The sequence below is a fragment of the Lissotriton helveticus genome, chromosome 8 (assembly GCF_964261635.1).
Source record: "Lissotriton helveticus chromosome 8, aLisHel1.1, whole genome shotgun sequence".
Taxonomy (NCBI): Eukaryota; Metazoa; Chordata; class Amphibia; order Caudata; family Salamandridae; genus Lissotriton; species Lissotriton helveticus.
The window spans coordinates 22,846,519-22,865,001 of NC_136069.1; the positions used below are offsets into that span (position 1 = coordinate 22,846,519).

Below are 18,483 nucleotides of genomic sequence, written 5' to 3' on the forward strand. Positions count from 1 at the left end.
CCTCTTCCATCATTACAGTCAGGAAAGTCAAGAATCCAGGAGAACAACACAGAGAGCTTTTTTTAAAAAACAAAAAGTCTTATAAGCGACAGCTGTCTCAAGTGAGCCTTCAACTTTTCAATCAGGCTCCTTCCCTCAAGATGATACGCTTCGCGTCCTTTCACTCTGCGCATGCGCACGGGAGCAGTGTCCTGCGTCTGGGCGCGTGGCAGCACGCGTGCTCCATGCTTTCACTCCGAGCATGCGCCCGGGAGCGGTTGCAGCACAGGTGCCCCATGCTTCACTCTACGCATGCGTTCGGTGTTTTGGTTCTGCGTACGCGTGAGCTTGCGCTAGAGCTTAGTGTCTGTGCACGCGGTGGCACAGGAGCTCGAAGCTAGGCCCCCTGCGCACGCAGGAACATGCGCCCGAAAGCAGCGTCTCGTGTCTGCGCGCGCGCGGCGACAGCACGAGAGCTTTAAGCTTCACTCTGAGCATGCGCCCGGGCGAAGTGTCTCGTGTCTGCGCAGGATTGCTTCACTCTGAGCATGCGCCTGGGCGAAGTGTCTTGTGTCTGCGCAGGATTGCTTCACTATGAGCATTGCGCATGCGCGGCATCCATGATGTGTTCCTGTTCCTGACTCTGTCTCTTTGGTGCTGGAGGGGCCGGGGCGAGGACCGACGTTTCTGCGCTCGAGGGAGAGGGGGTGAGTCAGACCTGGCCTCTGCTCTCCGTTGGGGGGAGCCGTGGAAGCAGACGAGCGCCGGACCGCGCTCCCCCCTCCTTGTCCAGTCACAGTCCACAGACTCCGCATTTCACCCGGGAAGAAATGTGGCGCCAGTGACCAGCAAAGGTAAGATTGTTTGTAAGGTGTTATTTTATTTATTTTATTTATTTTATTTATGCAGTTTTATATAGCGCGGACTTTACCCGAAGGTGTCAGAGCGCTTCACAAAAGGAACAGAAATGGAACATAATGAGAAACCTTACAAAAGCATACGTTACGTTACGTTACAAAAATAATAGTGATATTTGTGATCAAACAATATACATGAGGTATTAAAAATTGTGAGCAGCCAAAAATACATGAGGTAGTAAAGATAATAATGACAATTGTGAGCAAACAGAATACATGAGGTAGTAAAAGTTGTGAGCAGCCAAAAATACATGAGGTAGTAAAAAGGGCACAGGAAGAAAAAAGTGACAAGTGTGCAGTTACAAGAGAGAACAAAGTATCATTTTAGGTGTAATACTGCAAAAGGTGCTAGGCACACGAACAAGCGTTATGTAGGCAAGGTGGCACTTGTGCAAGTATCAAAGATAAAAACATGTGAGAGGTAGCAAACCGTGTGTTACAAGGGCAAAGTGGTGTGTGCATGTTACACAAGGGCACCAGACACCGGTACATGGAAAATACTCCAAAGAGGCAGACACTCCAACCCCAGGAATACCCTGGGAAGGCACTTCCATGGGCATGGAAAATAACAGTAGTGGGACGTCTTCCTCCAAATACCAAGAGGACGTGAATCACTTTTGGAGGTGTCTCTGGAGGAGGAGAACTTTGAGGTCCCTTTTGAAAGCCTGGGAGGAGGCAGTGGTCCGGAGCTGAGGCGGGAGTGAGTTCCAGATTCTCACTGCGTTGCTTGAAAAGGATTGGAAGGTGTGTGTGTACTTGTGAAAAGACAGAAGTGAAACAAAATGTACTAACGCGAAGAGGGGCTCCGGATTTTAAAAACAAGAACCCTCCCCCAGAACCAGGCCCTGGAAGCATTACTGCAGCCGCCTGACCCCGGTGTGACCCCCCAGAACCAGTGAGGAGCCCCCACCACCGACGGAGGCGGTGCAAGTAGTCCAAACACGAGCCTGGAGTTAGAGCCGAAGCACAGAGTCAACTTACTCGCTGTGGGACTTTAAGTTTCAAATCTCTCTGTCAGAAGTTCTACATTTCGCTATTTAAGTCTGTTGTTTTGGATTCTGCTGCTCCTGGCGGCTGATCAAAAGCAGCCTCAACCCAGAGTCCGCCTGATGGAAAGAAAAGTAAAGGGTTGTAAAACTGGTTTATCCTGCTGAAATGGAGGCAGAGACTGGCGCCTTCCTAAAGATGAATGCCCCGGATAGTTCAAGCCACAGTCTTCTTCTTTACACTTTATTCGATTAGATTAAAATCATAAAAGGACACACTATAAAAATACATTAAAAATACATACAATCGATGAGTGAAAACTATATAAAACCGGTGATGTTCATAAAATTTAAAAGCCAAATGCCACGCACGATTTAGTTAGCAAGAAAAGGTGCAAAGATACATAACCAGAATACAATAATCTCTAGTATAAGATGGGACATCATAATTCCACGTGATTTATTACAGAATGAGCTTCAGCTCCTCCTCCAGAATCTTCCATTTCACAAAGTAAATTCTAGTAACTCACATCCCTCCCCAAGAAGGCAGACTTCCTCTTCAATCGTAGAAATAGAAGCACCACCCCTTCCACATCCTGTACTCTGACAAGCCTCAAATAATGTTTTGAAGTCAAAACAAGAAGGGAGGGATTGGAAACTTGACTGTGGTGAGGAAGACTTGGACTCAGGGTAATGAAGATGACTGATGAGCTACCGCAGCGTTACTTCCTCACCAGTTTTCCTTCCTGTAGCGTCCTCCCCAGAATGTAACAGATCACACCACACATTGAGCTCTGGTTTGCACCTTTTTTATTCTTCAGCATGCAACTGACCACACTGCGTCACAAACGTTATTTGTCCGCCCCCCTGCGACCTGCCCTACCCGACCTTCCTCTCATCACCTCCCCCTCCCTGTCTACCACCCTCGCATTCCCTCACACCCCCCTTCCGTCGTCAACCCTCAGCCCTCATCATCCCCCTCCAACCCCATCCAATGTATTGACCTACCCTCCCTTTCCTTATCAACCTAACTGACCACTATCCTCCCTTTCCTTACTCCCCTATCTTCCCCGCGCTCTTCTTAATTTTTTTGTGCCTATGTAATTATTATTACCACTTACTCCACAGTATGGTGTTTTTTGTCTTCCCATATTTATCCTCCTGAAGTCCCCCATATGTTGATGTATATGTTGTGTATATACAATACTGCTATGTTTTTGGGTCCCGGAGTTTTTACCTTCTGGCTCACAATATGTAAAGCGCTCTGATGCCCCCGGGTCCAGCCAGCGCTATATAAAACCTCTAAAATAAATAAAATAAATAAATTAACCAAACCCAGCCACACCCATCAGCTTACGTAATACTTGTAAGGACTCTGCTGCCGACAACCACTGGACTGCATATAAACACAAAACATAACATCTCCCACTTTGTTAAATAAAATGTACAAACAAATATATGCACATATACCGTATTACAACTCAGCAATGAGTTGTTGAGGTGTACTCGCACCAGCCTTCCAGATCTAGTTGTATGAGATAGAGGAGGGGTGTATTCATCTGCATCTCTGGAGAAGAGTTGGATGCTTGACTTTGGCACTCACATGGACTTGCCTCACAAGTGAGGTCTGGAGCTGACTAACATTCATGCAAAGTCCTAAAGTGTGATGAATCTTTGGCTATGGATTTTCCAGGTCGTTGGGTAGTTACCATATGTCCATTGCTGGTCAGGACATTTAGCAGTTCGGCATCAATTGGAGTGTCTGCTTTTGCTTAACAAGAACTTGGCCTCCTTTCTCAAAAAACAGTGCCTCAAGCGTGTCTACACATAGATGACAGGCTTTAAGCTTCCTTTCAACTCGTTTGTCAAGACGCGGGAACCACACTAAATCCCTGAAGGCTCTTGTGGTTGCAGCAGTACCACAATGTCCTTCATATGCCAGTTAAGTAACTTGTTGTCTCAGGCTTTCACAGATAACTTCTTGCTCCACTTAGTATGCCGCTATCACAGGTGACAAAGTTCTTCACAAACATTTTTGACTTTCTGGTACTCCACATCATCTGTAAGAAGTAGAGTATGCTTCCTCTATGATTGTGTTGTAATAATTTCCTTTAGCTGAAGCATGTCTTTGTCAGTATCAGTAACTGACGCAATCTGTTCAAAAGAAAGAGCTGCAGGCACACTTTACTATGAAATTGATGTAGGCATCAGCTGCTTTGGATGTTGTGCTATGATGCTGTGGCGGCACTCGTGAAAAGTAGTCTGCAGGGTTTTGATCTTTCTCCGGTTTGTGCACAATAGTCTAATCATACTGTGCAGGCGCAACACCCAGCTCTCAATGTGAAGGGGCATTTTGGCTTTCGGATTTACAAAACAGGTGAGCAACTCTTGATGATCTGTAACAAGGGTGAAATGCTTTCTGTACAGAAACACATGGAAGTGTTCACATGCACACCCTACAGCTTTCTTTTTCTGCTTGAGAATAAGCATGTGCAGTCTGAGATGGACTCCGACTAGTATAGGCCACAGTGTGTCTCTGAGCATCAGATTGTCCATTACTTTGTGCAAGGATCACTCCCAACTCCACCAGGCTTTCATTCACCACAATCTCTGTATGCAATTTCGGAACAAAATAAGCCATTTCAGTTACTTTTTCAATTGCATGTTTTATTTTCTTGAAACTTCAGTCACATTCAGATGACCATTCAAACGGAACATCTTGTTTAGTTAGTCCTCTTAGATGGGCACTTAGTGGTAAAGTCACAAATGTACCTTGAGCAAAAATTAGGCATGCCTAAGAAGGATCGCAGCATGTTCACATCTTCTGGAGGGCACGTAGATGACACTGCTTGTAACTTTTCTGGGTCTAGAGCCATCCCCTTATCAGAGAAAATATGCCTACACAATTTAAGTCTGTTTCTGTGAAATCCAACTTCTCAGCATTTAGTGCGAGACCTGCATTGGCAAGCAGACTGCATTCTTGTGTGAGTGCTTCTTCATTTTTCTTTTGTGTAGCCCCAAACACCAGTATATCATCACCAGTATATCATCAAAGCATGTGTTACAGGCCGAATTACTCGACAAATGACATCTTTAAAACTTTCTGCAATTGACGACATACCAAAACGGTCTTTTATATCAGAACAAACCAATATGTTTTAAAGTAGCAATGTACCTGCAGTTTTCTTCCATTTTAAGTTGATGGTAGCCCATGGTCAGGTCAAGGCGGTAAAAGACTTTGGCACCATTCAGCTTTGTGATCATGTTTGCAATGTGTGGACCTGGATGTCTTTCTCTTTCGATTGCTCTGTTGGTGTGTCGCATACCAACACAAATACACGCTGAAACTCCACTGTTCTTTTTTTGGTACCACCACAATGGGTGAACCCCATGGTGTCGAATCAGCAGAGAGCTCAATGATATCCTGCTTTGACAGTATTTCTAGTTCTTTTACAACAGCTACCTTTAAGTGAAAAACAAATTTCATGGTGTCGCTGTGCAACATGGCAAAATTCTTCATTAATGTGAAGCTCTACCTTCATTGTTGTAAGTTTCCAGAGTCCGGAAAATAATGTCTGGAATTGACTCACTACTTCAAAATGTTCATCAAGTTGTAGGTAATAGAAATCAGTCCCATGTCAGCAGCAGTGTTGAAACTTAGTAAGCATACCTCAATGAAGTACCTGGGAGTACATGAATCAGCACTTGCACTGCCATTTTCTTCTGCCACTTGGTCACCACAGAGGATCCTTTACTCTGCAAGGGTGTCGAAGCTGCCCAGGTATACACAAGTAGCATTCATTTGTACTTTTGTGCCGGCTCTGATGTTTATGGATGTACCGCTGTGTATAATGGAAGCTGTAAGGTATCCATTCATCTTGAGCGTCATTTTAGGACAATGTCCAAAGGAACTTTGTTGCTTTATGTGGTGATTCTTTTCTGACTTGTCTTTTATTGCAAGTGACCAATCCTGTGACTTTTATCACCATTGCACATCCATTTTCCTCATCACCATTCGATGATGACATCAAAGAACCGTTGAATGATGAATTTGATAACTATCAACCTCGTTCCGTTTCCACTAGCCTTAATAGATATTGCTGTTTGTTCTTGTGTGAGTGGCTAGTGAGCTTCTGGAACTTTCTGGTTTCCATCTTCTTGTTTCATCGTCACACACTTACGTTCTCTTTTGCTTTGCAAACCGTTATGAAATGGTTTTCCTTCCTGCAGCTTTTGCATATTTGTTCGATAGCAGGACATTTATTTACCTTCATTTGGAAAGTAAAATCCACAGCGGAAACATAACTTATTTTTCTTGAGACATCAGTCTGCTTCTGCCTTGTGTTTCTGATTACTTTTTATACTCAATGCTGATTAATTTTGGGTTGTTCCAATTTCCATATCAGTAGCTTGTTGATAGGCACATTCCTCCGTTCTTGCAGCCATGAGCGGTTACTCCAAACTGTACATTTCTCTCCGCATGCAACGTCGAGTGAGTTGGAGAGGCAACCATTGGTAACTCTAAGACGCGTGGCTTCTTCATCATTGAATTAATTGAACTTGCACTGCTTTATAAGCGTATCAAGTCTCCCAACAAACTCATCCATCTTCTTAACAGGTTGCTGTCTTGCCTGGTTGAAAGTGTACCATTCTTAGTTGACATTCGGCATTGGATTGAACTTGGCCTCCAGCGTCTTCTTGATTTGATGGTATGATATTTCTCCAGCTTGTGATATGTTCTTTATCACCTCCTTTACTCTGTCACATGCAAAGTTTTTGTAAGTATTTGATTATCTTTTTGTCATCAGTTTCTACTGTAGCCTCTGTGGTTCTCAAATGTTTCAAACCAGTCAGTCCATCTGCTACTTATATTCTGCTTTTTGGGGGTATTGAATGGAGGTGGTGGTTTCAGGAACACAACAAAATCCAATTTTGTGCTGTTTCCTACTGATGTTGAGAGTATGTGCTGTTCAGTCAATCTTTGGTCTTCAGCGTCACTTGTTTGGTAGTACCCCTGCAAGCATTAGCTTGCTCCCTGGTGCTTGGGTTGTCACAGCCGAGCTGAGGACGGCTGGTTCCCTCTTCCTTTTTCACAGTGAGTAATGATTTTGCTACTTGCATGTGTTCTTCACCGCTCCCGACTATATGCATGTACCTGGCTGTCGCTGACTTTAGCACTTCTTCGTACCTTGCTGTCACTGTGTTTAGCGTTTCTGCTTTGTGTAGATGCGGGCTGTGTATTATGCTGTGTTGCAGTATCTCTTCTTTTTGCCTTACCAGTAGATTTTTGGCAGGCTTACTGACTGTGCTCCTCCGTCGGGCCTTCACCTTCCTCGAGGGTCTCTCCAAAGCTGGAGTTGCACCTTGACTCCGAATACCCCAACTGTAGACCGATTCTTGAGGCGCACAAGGCACGCACAAGCAGTTTGCTGGACCACCTCAAACTCTCAGGGAGAGCAGTCTTGTATTGTTGGGGGGCACGTATCCCTTATCTTGCCACCAGTTGTAATGTCCTCCCTAGTCTGGGAGCATGTAACAGACCACGCCACACGTGGACCTCTGGTTTGCACGTCTTTATTCTTCAGCATGCAACAATTAACTAAATGCAGTGTGACAAACTTTATCAACCAATCTCTCCCACGCCTCTTCAATTATGGAATATGACAGTCTTCCCCTATCCTGATTGTGTTGGTTCCCAAACCCACTATCCCCCAGAACATCTTTGCATTTTTTGTACGGATTGCATCTAGCAGTTCAATCCATAGTTGTTCTTGGTCTTTTCTCTTAATATTGTAGATTTCTGTTTTCTGCCATTTATTTACCTGTTTAATGGCGTGAGTTATCCAGGCCATTTTGTATAGGTGTTTTAGTTGGCTTGACATTTATTTTAATTTTTAACTTTGAGGATTTTTGTCTGGTGCTGCCTTAGCTGATTTCTTGAGGTTAAAGAACTTAGAGATTGTGATGTTAGAAAGTCGAATATATCTCTTAGAAGTGTAGTACAACTCTGGATGTCCAATGCCTCGGTGTTTATCACCGATTTAGCTTCTTTCACAGTGTCCGTACAGAAAGGTTTACACCATATCTTCTAGATGATTATACAAGGAACAGGACCATACAAACTTTTTCCTAGCTTTGCCCTCTAGTTTTTTTTTATCTCGGGTGAAGTTTTCAATATTTTTGTTTAATGTTAGATGCTGTGGATTGTGCTCGCTTTCAGGTCTGTGTATAATATACAAGTCTTTTATCGTCTGAAAATCTGCTAAATGCATTACTGTATAATAAATTGTTGAATTACAATTCCCTCGTACTGAAGGTAGCTCGAGCAAATCTCCCATTAAGGCGACAAAGTCCTATTTCCAATAAGGTGAAACAAATTAACTTTGCTGATCGTTTCTTTTTGATTTTATTAAAAACTGCACCAGGAACTTTAAAAGTGTGATCAGCTGTAGGTTTTTCTATGGCATCCTCTTCTTGATGTAATAATGTGTTATAAAGTTGCCCGTCAATAGCACCATGAATTTTAATTTAAGTCCATCGCGGTTTACACCTGTTTCAACAGAGTATTTAGTTATTTAGTCTCTGTTATAAAGGTGGGGGGTAATATAGATGTAATCACACATAACCGCACATAAGTGTTGTATATCACTCGAGCAGCCATTAAGATTCCTGAACTTGCTGAGACTTGGTAGCTTTTATACCCGCTTCTGCTTTTAATAGTATTTAGAGACCACCACTTGGTCTCCACTTCGAACCCTTTATAGCTGTAACGTCTAGATTGATATAGGTTTGCATCATGATCTCCAAAGTTTTCCAGGTTTTCTGGAAACCAATAATTTGATAGCCGTTAAGAAAAGAGGCAAAGTCACAACTACTTTCCTTTAGCTGGCGGTCCCATCCTGCAGTGTTCCTGGAGCAAATGTTTAAGGGGGCCCCTCTGATCGACTTTAGGCTCCCTTTCTCAGAAATATAACAGTTATTGAACTTCTGCGTTCACATAGTCTGGAAAGCTAGCCTATCTCACGTTTTGGTGGTTCTCAGCAAGGGTAACTGTCCGGGTATTGATTTCACTTGAAGAGGCAACAAGTCCTTTAAAAGCTACCATGTGTGTCAAGGACATTTGTTTTTTACCCCTCTTGAAGATTTGGAACATACTTTAGAAACTGTGGATATTTAATTGTTGCGACCACATTCATAATTATCCCCAATCCTCCATATGGTGCTCTTGCTTAAATTCTTTAAGTATAACGCTTCCGTTCCCCAGCGCTTTCTTATATATTCCTTTTTGGATTTACTGTCCCATTTGAACAGAACCCTTAAACAAAAAGAAATCACCAGGGTTTATATTCCAGCTGGCTACAGTGGTGCAACATTCTTAGTATGTGGTTTCTGTTTAAGATATCAAATGGCCCTTCAGATACATACATGGGATGAAAATCAATTAAGACGTGTGATAATGCACCTGCCCCATGTGCTTTGTCTGTACTTTAAAGCCCCTGAGTCTCTTGATTGACCGGCGTGTTGACAGATGTGTTTCACTAAGGTGTAACTAGGATTACGCCAAGTGACCGACGAAAAGTTTTCAATGTTGAATGTGTTTTCTTTTAATGGATGATCAGCTCCCTATCTTTCGATCCCTGGGGGGAATGTTAACATTTTACGTTATCTGAAATGCCTTTGGAGCTTTTCAAGAGAATAAGTCGATTCTTGTCTTCTCCTCGTGGGAGGTCGAATCTATTTTCATCACTAGGAGTTATCCTTTGTTTTTTATTACTGTCCATCCCAAGGTTTCCTGCTGGTGAGCTCTTCATTTCTGGTTAATGCTCCTGCTCGGTATACTGTTGTATCTTATCATTATCGAGTAATGAGCTCACATCTCCTGAGTTATTGTTTCCCTCTGTGAGTTAAGGCGGCTCTTTCTCTTGAAATATGTAATTCCTATTTTGTTACCCGTCTAGGTCTAACTTATGGTTGTTTAACTGAACAGAATACTTTTGTCATTTGCTGCGGCACCCATCTTTCTATGTTTAGAATACAATCAAAGATAGCATGCATTCTCCCTCCGGAGGTTTCTGTGGTTCGAGTAGCGTCTGCAACTTGGATTGGCCCCTTTCTGTGTAGTTTGCTAAGTTTTATTAAGCGTTGCTTGCTTAAGTATGGTTTAAAACTGTCCAGATGCTGTTTTGCATTTGAGTATTGATCCTGCACCTCATCTTCATCTTCCTGAAGCTCATTTCCAAGAGCCAGAATTGAATTATTATCCATGTTTATTTTCTTGCTACTTGAACACACAGTCGGCCTCACCGGTTCCCCAGAACCTTCATGGGTCAGCACTATAGGCTTTCCTGAAGATAGTTTGCTTTAGGTGTGGGAGTAGGGCTTGTGTTGCAGGCTCCCTCAGTTCCCTGCTTCATAGTTTTAGGCTACCATGCCCCCTCCAGTAAAGTCTTCAGCTTATGCAAAGAATCTATTATGTCCTCTATGCAAAGGGATTGTTGTAACTTATCCACTGGTAACACACAAAAGGTGGTGATAGGAATGCTTGCAATTTTTGTCTAACCACTGGCAATCTCTCAGGGTAGCATCTCAACCTATTGTTCTTTTGCTTCTACACCACTCCAGTTTGGACCCATCCATATGTCAAGTCAAGTCAAATGATTTATATAGCGCGCTACATACCCAGAGGGTCTCAAGGCGCTTGAAGAAGGGTGGGGAATTACTTGTCGAATTTCCAAGTTTTAAGTTGCTTTCTGAATGCTAGGTGGTTCTGAGTGAGGCGAAGGTGGGTGGGAAGTGAGTTCCAGGTTTTAGCTGCCAGGTAGGAGAAGGATCTACCTCCCATGGTGGTTTTGTTGATGCGAGGTACAGTAGCAAGGGCTTGGTTGGAGGATCGAAACTGGCGGGAGGGGGTGTAGAAGGAGAGTCGTGTGTTGAGGCATTCGGGTCCAAGTTCGTAAAGTGCTTTGTGTGCGTGGGTTAGGAGGCGGAAAGTAATCCTCTTATTGACGGGGAGCCAGTGGAGGTTTTTCAGGTGACCAGAGATGTGGTCTTTACGCGGGATGTCTTGTATGAGTCTGGCTGAAGCGTTCTGGATGCGTTGGAGTTTTTTCTGGAGTTTTGCGGTGGTACCGGCGTGTAGGGTGTTTCCGTAGTCCAGGCGGCTCGTGACCAGTGCGTGGGTGACCGTTTTTCTAGTTTCGGTGGGGATCCAGCGAAATGTTTTTTTGAGCATGCGAAGAATGTTGAAGCAGGATGATGAAACGGCGTTGACTTGTCTGTTTATAGAGAGTGAGGAGTCCAGGATGACGCCCAGGTTCCGTGCGTGGTCCGTCGGGATGGGTGCTTTCCCAAGGGCCTCTGGCCACCAAGAGTCATCCCAGGCGGAGGGGGAGGTACCTAAGATAAGGACTTCTGTTTTGTCTGAGTTCAGTTTCAGACGGCTGTGCTTCATCCACTCGGCTACTTCTTTCATTCCTTCGTGTAAGTTGGTTTTTGCAGTGTTATGGTCTCTGGTGAGTGATAGGATCAGTTGAGTGTCATCAGCGTAGGCGATGATGTTGAGGTTGTGTTGGCGTGCGATGGTCGCGAGGGGGCTCATGTATACGTTGAAGAGGGTGGGGCTGAGTGAAGATCCTTGTGGTACGCCGCAGATGACTTCAGTGGCTTCTGACTTGAATGGTGGGAGGCGGACTCTCTGGGTTCTTCCGGTGAGGAACGAGGTGATCCATTCCAGTGCTTTTCCTTGGATTCCGATGTTTCTGAGGCGCTGTAATAGGTTGCTATTGCAGACTGTGTCGAAGGCTGCGGAGAGGTCGAGGAGGATGAGGGCGACTGTGTCTCCATTGTCCAGTAGAGTTCGAATGTCGTCTGTTGCTGCGATGAGGGCGGTCTCAGTGCTGTGTTTGGCTCGGAAGCCGGACTGTGAGGAGTCGAGGGATTTGTTGGTTTCGAGGAAGGCGGCGAGCTGGTTGTTGACAGCTTTCTCGATGACTTTGGCCGGGAATGGAAGGAGCGAGATGGGGCGGTAGTTTTTGAGTTCGGTGAGGTCAGCTGTGGGTTTTTTAAGAAGGGCGCTGAGTTCTGCGTGTTTCCAGCTTTCCGGGAAGGTGGCGGATTTGAGGGAGCAGTTGATGACGTCTCGGAGGTGTGGTGCTATGATGGCGTCTGCCTTGTTGAAGATGTGGTGAGGGCATGGGTCTGTGGGGGATCCTAAGTGGATGGAGTTCATCAGGCGGATGGTGTCCTCAGTGGAGATTGGGTTCTAGTCATTAAGGATGTTCAAGGGGGGAGAAGGTCCTGCAGAAGGTTGGGTGGGTTGGTCTCCGGGTCGGTTGTCGAAGCTGTTGTGGATGTCTGCGATTTTGTTGTGGAAGAATGAAGCTAGGGAGTCACAAAGGGTTTGAGAGGGGGTGATGTCGTTGGAGTTGGCTGAGGGGTTGGTAAATTCTTTGACGATGTTGAATAATTCCTTGCTGTTGTGGGCGTTGTTATCTAGTCGGTCTATGAATGCGGCTTTCTTGGCGGACCGGATTAGTTGGTGGTGTATGCGGGTGGCGTTTTTGAAGGCGTCCCTGGTGCTGGTGTTTGGGTCTTTTTTCCAGGCCTTCTCGAGGGAGCGACAGAGTTTCTTCGATTTCTTAAGATCATCGTTGAATCAGGAGGCGTTTTTGCTGCCTAGTTTGATTTGATGTTTTTTCAACGGTGCTAGGATGTCGGCGCTGTTGGATAGCCATTGGGTGAGGTTAATGGCTGCTTGGTCGGGGTTTGAGGAGTGGGCAGGGGGGTTTGAAGAAGCGATGAGGAGATCTGGTCGATGGTGATTTTGTTCCAGTTTCTTCGCAGAGTAGGTTGAGGATGGTAGTGGGTTGTGGTCTTATTGTAGATAAAGTGAACGCAGCTGTGGTCCGTCCAATGGAGAGCTGTGGTGTGACAGAAGGAGACATGTTTGCTGGAGGTGAAGATAGGGTCGAGTGTGTGACCTGCAATGTGGGTGGGGTTAGTGACAAGTTGTTTGAGTCCGAGGTTGGCGAGATTGTCCAGAAGGGTGGTGGCGTTGCTGTCATTGCTCTTTTCCAGGTGAAAGTTGAGGTCTCCCAATAGAATGTAGTCCTCGGAGGGGAGGGCGTGTGGGGTGATAAAGTCAGTAATGTCGTCACTGAATTGTGCACGGGGTCCTGGTGGCCTGTAGAGGAGTGTGCCTCTGAGTGTGGTCTTGGGGTCGGTGTGGATCTGGAAGTCGGATCTGGAGGTCGGTGTGGATATGCAAATCAGTCTTGCTCCTGCTACTCATGGGAACAGCCCAGCCCGAACTACCAGGCCAGGTCCTCACTAAACTGGAACACAAGCAACCCAGGACCGGCTTCGCCCTAGTTATGGGCTCATCAGCCGGGTACAGCTTGGTTTCAGTGACACAGTGAGCACGGGACTCACGTCTGGACGTACGCATGGCCACTTTGGGACGTACATGAAATGCACAAAAGGTGATGGGCAGAATGCTTGCAATTTGTCTAACCACTGGTAAACCTTCTTGGTAGCATCCCTACCCATTATTCTTTTGCTCACTACGTCATCTCAGTTTGGACCCAGCCATATGCAAATAAGTCTTGCCCCCTCTTGGGAACAGTCAAGCCAGAAATGCCAGGCTTCTGTTGCTGCGCTGTCCTTGCCAGCTATTAGTGGGCCTAACACCTGTGAACATACACCTGTAAAGCAAACTAATAGTTTGTTACTTGTTTTTATACGCATTCTATGTTTCTTTTTACCTTTGGTAAATTAAGTGTATACTTTTCACATTATCTTAATTGAGAAATGGCTCAAAGTGAAAAATTTTAAAGTAAACAGATGGTACTCTATAATTGCTTATAACGTCTGCAGAAAAAATAAAGTGAGGTGTATTAAGAGTTAGTTGATTGGTGTTAATACATTTGTTTCCCGTGGTATTTAGGTAAAGTGGGAGCACAGGGGAATGTCACTTGTCACATTAGAGGCATTTATACCTCATAATCAATGATGGTTTACATATTGAGCAGTAACCTGTGCAGTTTTGCCTTCCTTAGATGGCTCTTCTCACACCCTGTTGTCAGAGACAGGGGACGGTACACTACCTGAAAGGCCACATTGCAAGTGTATGTGATTCTGATACAGCATGCATTGATCTTTCTTAATAGCCTCTGTGGTGTGTCATAAGTTCATCCCAGCACTCAGTTCACATTAAAGCGGACACTTTTCCACCCACTCACGGAGTAGGGTGGATGTCATTCACTTTTCAAAAATTGTGGCAGGACGATGTCAACTCACTTCCACACTTGACTAGTGGTCTAGTAACCACACATTCTGTATAACCGAAGCAGTCTTGCAGCTCATTCTGCACTACAAGTGTATGCCCTCTACAGAAAATCCACAGAGAGCCTTTAGAAAGAGCAAACACTGCATGAAAAAAATTAGCAATCCAAGTCTGCTCAGGAACTCATCTTCAGTCTGAACAATGTTTAATAAAATAAAAAGGTTCTTCGCTTCCACAGCAAAGTAAATATTTAAAATGGCTAAGATCGTATTTTCATCGAGATTTTTCTATTTTTTTCAGGTGTACAATGTTCACTATCAACAGAGAGGAAGCCCAGTGTCTGAAGTCTCTGAACTCAGATGGAAGGGGGAGCCCTCATCTGAATAGAACAGTCCGAAGGGAGAACTCCGGGTTTCGTGGCGCAGGTGAGAAGAGCTGGTGAAGGGCGAATGTTTCCAACTATTTTACCTAAATAACCTCAATATCTTATTATGTTATGTTATAGAAACTTGTATAGTGTGCGTCTACCCGCAGGTATCTAGGTGCTTGCAGGGACGTCAGCATACTGAGTTGGGGTATTGCTAATTGCTAAACAGCCAAGTCTTAAATTCCTTTCTAAAAGCAAGAAGGGTAGGTATGGTCCTAAGATGCAATGGAAGGGAGTTCCACAGACTGGCTGTGCTGTTAATGAAACTCTTTCCTCCCCAGTTCGCTTTCCTAACTCTTGTGGTGGTTAGTAATATACATATCGCCTGCTTTTTTGGTTTTGCTAATAACTTTGATCATGTTTGCTAAATCTTCATGAAATGTTTAAAAACAGTGTTTCAGCCCATAGCTGGAGTTCCTCCAGGAGAGTGCCTGCAGAAAATGTTGCCTTCTTGTCCAGAAGGGCAACTAAACTGTAGCTCCTTGGCTGGGCTTTATCTCCTGACTTAAAAATTGGCGAGATTATCGAGGCCTTCCAAGAGGGTGGTAATTGGCTGGTTAGCCGTATTTCAGTGAAGAGAGGAGTGAGTGCTTTTGCCCAGTAATCTGACTTGTTTGTAAAGAGCTGGTGGGGTTCCATTTGTCCCCGGTGCCCCTTCTCTTCTTCCCTTCCCTATTTGTTGTTTGATTGCTTTGTAGTGACAGCTTGGGAGTAAAGGACCCGGCGTTATGCCTTCTTACCCATGCAGTGCTGTAGTGCTCCGTTCATCAAGTCCGGTTTCTGGTGGGATTGTTGTCAAGGTTGCAGTGGCCCTTGCTCCAATAAGCGACAATGAAATAAAGCAGCTCACGAATTGGTCCCACATTTGACAAAGTTAGAGCTGTTCACATTAAAAATGGCAATGTTTTTTAAGTTAGCTTTTTCATACCAATGGCAATAACGCTATACACATATAATTACTCCACTGCAAACAATAAATTAAAAAAAAAATGCCATTTTCAACGCCATCAGCTCTAACTTTAACAAATGCGAGACCTATTGCATTGCAAATGCTTGTTGTTGTAGTACTTGAGAGCCTCGGCCTCCACCAGCTGGACTAACCCCAAAAAATTTCCTATTACTCCACCCTGACAGGGAATCAAAGTGAGTGGAGACATTGGGTAAACACCTCTTCTCATCCGCCAGTTTGGCCGTAAGGTCCATTAATGCTTCCTGCTTACTAGGTCGTTAATCTCATATCCCATGGGTCTCTGTGAAGCAAGTCCTCCCCAGTGTTATTGAAGACCTTGACGCTGTTCTGTCACAGCCATTCAGGATTATCGTGATGCAACCAAGTTCACAATTTGTTGTGGCTTTAACACCACCAGCCGCATCGGATAATAATAATCCACATTTGTAAAGCACACAATCACTCTAGGCGCTGGGGGCCGTCGGGAAGATTAAGCAAGCTATTGCACAGAGTCACATGGTGTTGGGGTAATCTGCCGCCGGTGCTGGGGATCGAACCGTGATCCCCAGATTCCGGAGTCAGTCGCCCTAGCCGCGGCGCCACACCTCTTCCCTAGGGCTTGGGCTATAGGCACCAGTGTTGCTATTTGTGGCTGCATTCAACTGGGTCCTCAGGCGATGTGCAGTCCTCCCTGGTGGACATGCTGTTTGATTATACTAGCCTGTTCGGGAACAAGGCTGATTCTGCCCTTGAAAGCTTCAAGAGTAGGGCTACCACTTGCTCTGTAAGCCTTTCTACCCAGCCTTGCCGGCAACACTTTCAATGCTTCTTTTGTGGCTTTGTCTGAGGCATTCCCTTCCTCCAGCTTATCCCACGGCAACAGAGAACCAATCAATGTTGTGGGAGAGGCTGAGGTGCCCACTATCCCGTGGCCAAGATCATCGTACCACTCAGTCTGGAGGGCCATCTCTCCATTTTGCCGTAGGAAGTGCAAGTCCTTTTTGGCAAAAAGGGCCATCAAGAGGGTGCCCGTGCTAGAAGCTGGATGTGGTCATTATTCCTGCTACTTTCTGGTGCCCACAAAGGATAGCGGTCTTCGGCTTATCCTAGACCTGTGCCCTCTCAGCTTCTTCTTTCGCAAGAAGATTTTCAGAATGCTCACCTTGGCCCAGACCTTGTCTGCCCTCGACCCTGGAGTCTCAATGGTGGTGTTGATCCTGCAGGACGCCTATTTCCATTTTCTGGTCCTGCCGGCCCATCTGTGCTATCTGTAGTTTGTGGTGGGAGAGGACCATTTTCAGTTTGCTGTGCTCCCCTTTGGTCACAGCATCCCCTCTTCTATTTTCATGTGATAGCGGTGGTGGAAGCCATCTTTGGAGATCAGGGGTGCCCGTCTTCCCCTAACTCGACGACTGGCTTTCGAAAATGGGCTCGCCCCAGGCAATCGTCAACTGCATCCAGATGATGACAAGCCTCCTGTCATCTTTGGGGCTCGTTATCAACGTGCCGGACTCCATCTCAGACACTCTTTTTCATCCGAGCTATTCTGGACATATTTCGGTTTCGTGCCTTCCCTCCAGGGATGAGAGTTCAGGACATTCAGAGCATGATCTTGATCTTTTAGCCTTGGTCCTCTATTTCAGTCAGGTCGGCTCTGGTGGAGATCAGAGGTCTACACTCTCCGGCGCAGTCCCTGTTCCATATTAACCTCCATGAGCTGAGGGCCATTTGTTTGGCGCTGAAAGCCTTTAGGGGGTCATCCATCATGGGGAGGCTGGTAAAGGTACTTGTGGACAACACTACCAAGATGTGGTGCAACAACAAACAGGGCTGGGTGGTGTCACAGACTCTGTGTGAGGAGGACTTGTGCCTCTAAAAATGGCTGGTCTACCAAGGAATTTTCCTGATGGTGATCCACTTTGCAGGATCACTGAATGCCAGGGCGGACGAGCTCAGCCATTGGCGACTAACTGATCACGAATGACAGTTACACACGGATGTGGCACATGGTCTCTTCGACGAATGAGGAGTCTCTTGGGTCAAACTTTTTCCCACTGCCAAGTACGCGCAATGTCAGCACTTCGGTATGGTGGCGTTTCCAAGGCGTCTTTCACTCAGAGGCGCGTTGTGTCTAGAGTGGAACTCCAACTCCTGTATGCGTTTCCGCCGATACCACTCCTGCCATGAGTTCTCCAGCTAGTGGGTCTGGACTGGGCACAACTCCTTGGCTTGAACATCTGACCTACAATCTGGCTGCTCCTCTGGAAAGATCTGATGTCGCAACCTCCACCTTCTTGCATAGAGAATGAGCAGTGATCGCTGAACAGCTTCACCATCCTCTGGAGGTAGTTAATTTCATCTTGGGAGCCTGGCATCCCAGGACAAAAACAGCAGATGCTTGTCGCTGGACAGATTTGTGGGTTTGTGCAATGCTCACCAGATTAAGTCCCTCCATACCTAACTATCTGATTCTTGATTTTGATTATAATTTCATAGAGTGTAGAACCAGGTTTTATGTGCCTTTCGGAAAGTCAGCAGCTCTGAGATTGCCGACCGGTATTGCGAGAGAATTCCAAAGTCTGCTTGCAGCAGTCGTAAAGGCTGTATCTCCCCATCCCTTTCTTGGAGTCATAGGCACAGTGAGCAGGTTACGGTTGGCAGAGCAACAATGTCTACCTGGAGTATGCCAGTGGAACATATCTTTAATCCCCACTGGGCTGGGGAGAAAAATGGCCTTGTGCACCATACAGATGACTTTGAACACAATGCGCTTTCTGATGGGGAGCCAGCGTAGGGCATCCAGCCCACACCGGCTGATTGGCTCCTGGGATTATCATGGATCACTCTGGCAAGCGTGTTCTGTACTATCTGCAGTATGTGCGGAGTGCTAATATTGGAGTCAAGATAGTGGGAGTTACGAGGGGGCGTGGCCAGCAGCATGG

General features: G+C 45.6%; 1 protein-coding gene across 1 annotated transcript in view; it reads left to right on the top strand.

The window, feature by feature from the left end:
- Positions 1-615: 615 nt before the first annotated feature.
- The window catches only part of LOC144772241 (general transcription factor II-I repeat domain-containing protein 2-like), a 96,860-nt gene continuing 78,992 nt past the window's right edge, over positions 616-18,483 (top strand). Inside the window, exons 1-2 of the mRNA XM_078656410.1 lie at positions 616-833; positions 14,466-14,590. Of these exons, the coding sequence (XP_078512536.1) occupies positions 14,473-14,590 (118 nt within the window). The 5' untranslated portion in view covers positions 616-833; positions 14,466-14,472. The remainder of the gene's footprint in view (positions 834-14,465; positions 14,591-18,483) is intronic.